We start from the raw sequence: 8,567 nt of genomic DNA, 5'->3' as shown, positions 1-8,567 counted from the left end.
TCGGCCGCGTATCGATGCAGCTTATTCTGGGATCGAGAACATTGTTCTCGATGAACTGTCGCTGCCTACAAAGAAACAAGAAGCGGAGTTAACGAAAAACGAACATAAAGATAGTACCGATAAAATAATTTTAAAAGCTCACCTGATTCAAAGCCTGCTGGAATCCGTGAAAAAGATCTGATTCATCACCAGCATCGGCAACGTCCTCAATACCGATAAACAGGTCACGAAAGGGATCTTCTTCATCGTGAGGCCTGTCTAGATCGAGGGCTCCCAGAGCTTGTGCTTCCCGAATCACTCCTGCGAAAAAAGCGGGAAAGGTAGGCGAATCCTCGAATGCTTCTACCCCAAATGAATCGCCTGGAGCGTTCTCCTCGGTTCGAAGGGGTTCGAGGGCCTCTTCGGTCATATCCCATGTCGGTTGACTCCGATGAGATGTGTCTTAGATATTTGATAGTTCGGGGACTCTACCTGAATCTTTCTCCGGTATATCTTCAGTTCGAGGCAGAGCCTCATGGAGCATCATCGATCCAGCCGGCGATGAGGCACCGGTGGTTCTCTTCATTCGGACTGCCAGCGCGGACTCATCGTTCTCTTCTTCTTCTTCTTCATCCCTTAGATGCAGAACGGATTCCACGGTCAAAGGGATGACATTCTTGTTCGGCTTACGAGCCGTCCTCTTCTTCGGTTTTGGATCTTCGGGAACCAAGGCTCTTTTCCTTTTATTTTCCTTCACCGGCTTTGGGACAGAGGCCGAAATTTCCTCCTCATTGGACAAGGGCCTCAAAACCGCGTCTTTACCCAAACATGCATATGGAAAACATTAATAAAATATTTTGAAAACCACCTTGTTCGGATCATCAAAGAGTCCGAGAAATGAGCTTACCGTGAATTTTGGCCTCCCACCGACGCTTTGACAAATCACGCCATGAGCGCTCGGCATATGTGGAGGTCGAAACAAGGGCTCGTACCTAGTTCTTTTGATCGGGAATTGCTCCGGGCATCCAGGGAACCGCTAGAACCGCTACAAAAAAAAAAAAGATGAGTGTCGATGAGAGAATAAATGAAAGAAGAAAATAGAAGTAACAGCAAGATCACACTTACGTTTCATATTCCACTCCTCGGGAAAGGGCATCTTTTCAGTCGGAATCAGGTCTGAAGTCCTTAATCGAACGAACCTGCCCATCCAACCCCGGTCCCTGTCCTCGTCAATACTTGAGAACAGAGCCTTGGTAGACCAACGCTGGAGTTTTATTAACCCTCCTCGATACAATCGAATAAGATGATCGAGGGTGAATGGCATTCCCTCGATCTTGCTCACAAAATATCGGATCAGGATAACGATCCGCCACAAAGAAGGATGGACCTGGCCTAGGGTTACCTGGTATTGTCGACAGAAGTCAATAATAACGGAATCAAGGGGACCCAAAGTGAAAGGGTAAGTATACACATTCAAAAACCCTTTCACGTAAGAAGTGATATCGTCGTCGGGCGTAGGAATTATTATTTCTTTCTCACCCCAATTGCAATCCTTCTTTAGCTATTCGAGGTGCTTCTCAGTTATCGAACACATGTACCTCGATACCGGCTCTCACCGGCCAGGGACCGATGAACCTTTATCGAACTTAAAATCTAAAGTAAGGACACACGTCCCGGGAATACACTCCTCAGGCCGTGGTTCTGCCGGTGTCTCATCGGCGGCACACTGTGAAGATGAAGCCTTCTCTTTCTGAAGAATGGTTTGCGATGTTTTCGCCATTTTTGAATTCAAAGGTGAGGAGTAGAAGAAAGTGACAAAGATTTGGTAGAATTGAAGAGGGATTTTTGCGGAAAGAAATCATAGATTTACTGGTAAGTTGGAGAGTACGAAGAAGAACTTGGGAAATTTGGAAGATAGAAGATGTAAAATGGTAAAAGATAAAAGAAAGGGTTATTTATAGGTTCAAGCGATGACGGTTTAGTATCAATAGTAGCCGACCACCGCCTGACATGCATTAAATGCCTTGAAAGGCTAAACCGACGGGACAGCTACCAGATGCGTCATGGTCGAACCCGATGGAAACGACAGGTTATAATCCGATCGAACTGTTAAAAAATCATATCGTTTCTCGCCACATTCTTTCTGAGAAACGAGGGGACTATCTGTATACGGTCGAAATAGATTTCGGCCTTAGCACGTCCGATCGAGTTCGAACGATGATTTATCGAAGTAAGATCCCGAAGGTGGAACAAACTAACCTCGAACCAGGGGAGGCCAATCTGTGTCGAGTTCGATATCATTATCGAGCTCGAATCAAAATCGAATCATGATGCAGAGTAGATCTATCATGCTGATAAATCAGAGACTAACCAACATTGACCTCGAATCAATTCGAGGGCTCGAGCCAGGATCGGGCTCGAACCAAGATCACGAGTTCGAGCCGAAATCAAGCTCAAACCAAAATCGAGGGTTCCAAGCAAGATCGAGCTCGCAGACAAAAGCCGTTGCAATCCCACTAGAGAGAATCTTGGCATAAATTATGGAAAAGCTGATTTATCATGGGTCTCCCACTGAATGTTTATTTTATTATGCTTAGAGCCAAATCCCTCCACTATAAAAGGGCTTGGTTACTATTTCTATAGGACAAGTTTTTCGAGGCTTACATTATAATAAAAGTGCTATATTCTTCTACAGTAAAGAATTATTCTTTCAGATTTCTTACATTGATTCTATTTGTTGAATCCTAAGATTCATTGTTCCTGACAACCTTATCTATTTCGCATTCTCTGCAATCTATATTTACATTTCTATTGATCCTTACGTTTTGTGTTAAGTTACGCCACATATCCTCGGAACTGCGTATAAATTCAACTCTATCCTTTTTTTGGGTAAACAAGTTCATTTTTTGTACACTGACATGCAACTGTGTAAAACAATAGACTAAGTTTTGTCTTCATTTTTTTTTAAAAAAAAATTGAAAATATCGTTTGTTTATGAAATAGGATCATGTTTTGAGAAAAAAGATTTCAAAAATTTTCAAGTTCCCAAAAACTAGTTTAAGGCAATTTTATGGCAAAAATATTTCTTGCACTCACAAAACTTCAACTTTTCTTCAAATAAAATGCATGTCCAAACACTACTTCAACTTTCAAAATTTATTTTTCAATACAACTTCAAAAACTCTTTTTTCCAGTTTCAATCAAAATTTATGTCCAAACGCTAGCTAAAAAATAACCCTTCTAATGAAATTTAGGATTCTCGTTGGTCTAGAAGCCCTCACTCAAAAAATTGGTGATCAATAGAACAAATGCAGTTCATTTATGAATGTCAAAAACTTGAACGAGAGAAGCCGATTATTGACCATCGGATATTTAAAAACTAACTACAGATAACTTTAACTATAATAAGCATGAGGTATTGCACCTCTTAAAAGATATTAACATTCATTTTTCAATTTTCTATATACAAATATATAGCTCGAATAAGAGACATTGAATGCACGTCCAGATCGTCCACCCACTGCTTGTATGTTGAATTTGCCTCGAGTACACTGGCATTCACCCCACATCAGATAGCTCCGGCAACCATTTCAGTCATCTTAAGATCGACTAAGCACAAATTGTCCAGTTAGAGGGAACTCTGCTCGACGATAATGGTGGCAAGTTACGAACATTGACATCAAGAGGCAGCATACGGTATTCAATATCAAGCTCCCTGAATATCCTTATCATCTCTTCAACTAAAAGAGCTCTCCTTGACCATCTCTCTCCCATATCTTGGTGATTCATTGTATGCGAAAGCCACACTGACCATTTTATCCTGTTTAAGTCTTCCACATCCCTCATTACAATCAATGGAGCTGGATACCAATGATCGCTCTTGTTGTCGACAAACCTGCCATTGCAAAAGCAATTCATGAGATATGCAAAAATGCAAGAAACATTAATCAGTTTCTCTTGATTGTGCTTGGAGGCAAAGTGAAAAGGAACATTTTCACCATGAGTTTTAACTTTTATCTACTGACAATGTAAAGATTTTTCACACTACTAGGTTATACAAAGTGGAACTGTAGGTTGAAAAGAATGAGTTGGTAAATTGGAAAGCAAAGTAAGTAACTTGCTTCAACTGGTTAAACTACAATGAAGTTATAAAGTCATAGTACAAGATACCAATTTGAGTTCCTTATTGCCACCCAGTAGTAGTAATGTTTCAAAGAATAAGAATATCCAATTCCTCTGGTGTTTTGCGTCATAAAAGAGTAAAGGAGAGCATGCCAAGACTGAAATAAAGTATGTTACAAGAAAAAGGAGATGCATCTTTGCAGATACCTTGTGATTTTCTCCTTCATTGCAGCAATCTTGTCCATAGGAGTGGAAATATGAATGCAGAAGTCAATTGCATCTCCCATGTGTGGACTGCGATAGTAATTACTTATGGGCTTCATAGACAAGACACTGTTTGGATAAATGATCTTCTGGTTATCGTATCTCAGGAAAACTGTCGTCAATATATTCATCTCTTCGACTATCATCTGGAACGCAAATATCAGAAGTGTTTTTTACTACTACATAAATGATAATACAGTCAGATCAATTGTTTTAAAGTGGAAAAGTTTCTCACCTGAACTCCTTCGACTTCAAGACGATCACCTACATCAAATGGGTGCATGACGAATAAAAAAATGATTGCCTCAAAGGTTGTCTTGGCTGAGTTTCCGAACATGAATACCACCAGTAGAACTTGGGAACTCATCAAAACCAAGAAATGTGTGTTGGCAACTCTCAGTATAAGGAGCCAAATGACCACTATGATAACTGCCACAAGGACATTCAACATCTGATGCAGTTTCTTCACAGCAGTCTTTGTATCATTCAAAGACAAAGCAAGAGCTCTTCGTTCTCTAAATGCATTCACCTGGAAAAGGGCAAAAAGAAAAATTTACTATCTCAAGTGTCGATCCTATCAATCAAGTTGTACGCATGGATGCTCCCCCTACCCAGTACATAGTAAATATTCAGAACCTTCCATTTACTTTTAGTTCAAATTCATTCAGCTATATTCATCTAACACAACCATATTAGATTCTCTGGATACTCTTACTTCACACACCAATATCCACCAATACAATGTAAAAATAATGAAAATGCGTTTCTTGAAACTAAGACATCTTTCATTCAATTTGTAAACAATGCCTTGAAATGAGTTTGAAGATCATAAATAGCTACATTTCCCCTAATGCATATTCCTATTAAGTGAAAAAAGTGAAACTGTAAGCCTTTTCAAAACTTCACGGAGAATATAGGCAAATTGTACTCACCACCCAAGTTTTTAAAGCCCGTTTACTGACACCTTTGGCTTCAGTTCCACCTTCAAAGAGGCGTATTGTTTTCAGAGCCTCATCTTCTCTCATAAAACGCATAAAATCCTCCAGATAAATGAACCTGATGGCAATCCCAGAGTATGCATTAAGTAAGCAAATGATAAAGGAAAAGCAGGATGATGTAACAGCATAAGAGCTTGGATTATAACGGACTTGTAGGCAATATATTTCGCTCCAGTTTTCACTTATCATTGTCCTGCTGATTTTAACTCAGCGAACAACATAATGAGGTTCAGCACATTAGCCTGAGATACTAAAACTTTCAACAGAAAAGTTGCAATGCCAGTATGTAGCTTACATATGCAAGAGCATCATTCTCCTTTAAAAGCATGGACTAATGAAAGCAACCCCCACTATGCGGAACCGAAAAAAAAGAAGTCAAAAGGCACTGACGGAGCAAGCATAAAACAATACAGAATGAAATAATGGGCATACGTCTAAAACTATCTTTCTCGTCCACTTTAATGCTGCTTGAAAAATTAACAAGGTATTCATAATGCAAGAAATGTATGCAAATCCAAACATAGGAACTTAAGAGCAACAATATTGGCAGATTAAAAGGTATATGAGTTCCAATAAGGAGCAATAAACTTTGTTTTCCAGAGGAAATAACTTACTTGGAGCCAGGCTTAGCCACATTGTTAAATATCTTCCTCGCTGCAACTTTAGCCAGTTTTTCACTTGTGATCTCTACAGATTCACCCTCATCTGTTGATTCCTGTAGCTGATCATGCAGAGTTGACAGCACCCCTTTCCTAACAATATTTGTCAATCTTTTCATATTCCAAGCTGAAATGTTCTTCTGATTCAACCTATGCAGATGATCTATAGTGATACCCCCTTCTTCTTCCTTTTCCTTCTTCGACATGACCCTGGAGAAAACAGGACTCCTTGCAATAGCAGACGTGGGACTCGTCCGTGCTGTTCCAATTGGTCTCTTCTGTAATATGGCTGCTTTTAGATCAGCAGGCAATGTAGCTCCAGCATTCTGAAGCTTCTGCACCTCAGCCATAACTTTTTCCTCCTCCTCTTGTTCGTTCTCAATTTCAACAAACGGTGGCCCAGACAACGTCTCAATCACATACTGATTAAACAAAGATTCTTGAATCCGATCAAAGAATGCAGTAACATGAAATGACATAGCCAGCACCTTTACAAGTAGAGTTTTCAGCAGCCAAATGAATGTACCAACCAAAAGACACACCCAAACGCGAGACACGTAAGGTAAAACCTTCCCATGGGTCACCCTCTCAACTTTCTTATCAAAAATAGATTGCCAAGCTATCAACACAAAACTCAACCAAATACAATTCTGCACTGCATTCCTCAATCCATAAACAAAATATAAAACCCGCTTTCGCCACAAAAAATTACGCTCAATGAAGTAAACCGCAATCCTAATGAACCAACCAGAAACCAATCTCCCAGAAATCAACACCAAAACCATTAACTCCCATTTCCACAATTCAAGCTCAAAGACTCTCTTTTCCCTTAATACTCGAATTGTTAAACTACAAACTAAAGCAGCAATAATCAAAATCAAACTTACCAACTGAAGAACACTCAATGTACTGAACTTCATCTTCTTATATTGCTCAGGTAAATCCTCATCCCAAAAAGGATCCTCTTCATCAATTTCACTACCTTTTCCCAAAAACCCAGATTTCATTGTCATCTTCTGAGACTTATGATCTTGTTCAGGTGGGTCCATTAATCTTGATTTTGTCTTCGTTTTCAAAAGACTCGATTTTGACCTGAATGAAGAGGTGGAAGAACTGCATAATAAAACTTCATCTTGTACACCAGCTTCTCCATCACTAGCATTAGAACGGCGGCGTTTTGTTTCGTTAAGGTGATCGTTAAACGAAACCTTAACATCCCTCGGTGTAAGAACGCCGCCGCCGTTGTTGGGACTCTCTTCATTAACTCTAGATAACGGCGACTCCGTTACAAAGTCAAAATCTTTGTTACTACTCCATTGTTCTTTCATAACATCATCATTTGTAAAATCATAACTGGAATCTCTCCACGTTTTACTGTTAGTGCTGCCACCATTTTTACTGAACTGGGATTTTGAAGAAGAGGAAAGTTCAGTATCTTTAAGACCTTTTGGGGTTTCTCTGGTGTTAATTTTGACAATAACGTCCATAGCATCGGATGTATCCATAGCAGGGGAAGAAGAAGTCATAGTAAAATTGGTTTTTTCTTCTTTTTCAGTTTGGTTCAAGAGAACTTGGTGTTCTTCTTCAGACTGTGAAGAAGTGTTTTTAGTATTATCAGGGGAAAGAGATTTAAAGGATTTTCTAAGTTTGTCCATTGTGTTAATTAATTAAAGAAGTTAAAGTGGTTTAGTTATAACAACTTAAAATAAGGTGTAAAGTAAAAGAAGGGAAAGGTGATATTTTAGAGTAAAAGAAAGGAGAAGGTGATGTTGGTCTCAGTAGAGTTTTTTAATGGGGGATGACAGAGGGAAGATAATGAGGTGTTGGAGTTTGAGGCGTCGAAGGTAAGTGGCATAAGGAGAGAGGGAGGGAGATCGCAGAGCAATTTAATACTCCTATTAAATACACTAATAGTACTAATAAAGAGGGTGCAATAAAGTAGCTTTAGGTAAGAGCACGAGATTTAGTTAGAAGATTTCCAAATTTGTTCTCAAATGTTCTTTCGGTGAAGTTTGATTTTAAGATGAAAATGTTTTAGGACATTAGTTTTCAAAATTTATTTTTTAAATTTATTTTGTAAAAATATGAAATATCACTTATACCTATAAATTCTAAAAACCATCACAAATATCTAACAATATCATTATCAATAATATTCATTAAATTATCGGAAACCATAGTCCTCAACATAAATAAATTTGATATAAAATTATTATTTTTATAATGAACTACATGATACACTATCAGGTAACCGAGAAGACGAAGCAACATTGTTACAAAATAATAAATTGTGGGCTCTTTTATAAAATACAAAAGTTTGGGGTAATTTTTAAAAAATATAATAGTAATATTTTGACCCAAAACCAGCTACTTGGGATTTGAGATTTTGCCAAAATGTAGGCAAAATCTATAGCCAAATATGTATTTGCCAAATAAAATCCAAATTTATTTTGGCAAAATCTATGGCCAAACGGGTCCTTATTATTCTCCCCCTTTCTTAAATATTTATATCCTAATTTATGAGGTATTTTTCCTTTTAAATTTT

The 8,567-nt window shown here is 38.5% G+C and overlaps 1 protein-coding gene across 1 annotated transcript; it reads right to left on the bottom strand.

Annotated features, from left to right (window-relative positions):
- Positions 1 to 3,275: 3,275 nt before the first annotated feature.
- Positions 3,276 to 7,848, bottom strand: LOC107791181 (mechanosensitive ion channel protein 6-like). The gene is made up of 5 exons (XM_016613198.2): positions 5,978 to 7,848; positions 5,298 to 5,421; positions 4,601 to 4,894; positions 4,309 to 4,511; positions 3,276 to 3,874 (listed from the first exon to the last, which is right to left on the bottom strand). The coding sequence occupies exons 1-5, from the start codon at positions 7,675 to 7,677 to the stop codon at positions 3,589 to 3,591; spliced, it is 2,607 nt and encodes an 868-aa protein (XP_016468684.1). The 5' UTR covers positions 7,678 to 7,848; the 3' UTR covers positions 3,276 to 3,588.
- Positions 7,849 to 8,567: the final 719 nt, after the last annotated feature.

Source organism: Nicotiana tabacum, chromosome 23 (genome assembly GCF_000715075.1).
Source record: "Nicotiana tabacum cultivar K326 chromosome 23, ASM71507v2, whole genome shotgun sequence".
NCBI classification, from domain to species: domain Eukaryota; kingdom Viridiplantae; phylum Streptophyta; class Magnoliopsida; order Solanales; family Solanaceae; genus Nicotiana; species Nicotiana tabacum.
Note: the sequence above shows the minus strand (reverse complement) of the source record. Positions and strands in the feature narration are given on the sequence as shown.

What these genes read in the sequence shown, in the direction of transcription:
- LOC107791181 (XM_016613198.2), bottom strand. Translation starts at nt 7,677, where the DNA reads ATGGACAAACTTAGAAAATCCTTTAAATCTCTTTCCCCTGATAATACT. An exon ending in GGGCTTTAAAAACTTGGGTG is followed by an intron (nt 4,895 to 5,297) that starts GTGAGTACAATT and finishes GCCCTTTTCCAG; the next exon opens with GTGAATGCATTTAGAGAACG. An exon ending in TTGAAGTCGAAGGAGTTCAG is followed by an intron (nt 4,512 to 4,600) that starts GTGAGAAACTTT and finishes TTTGCGTTCCAG; the next exon opens with ATGATAGTCGAAGAGATGAA.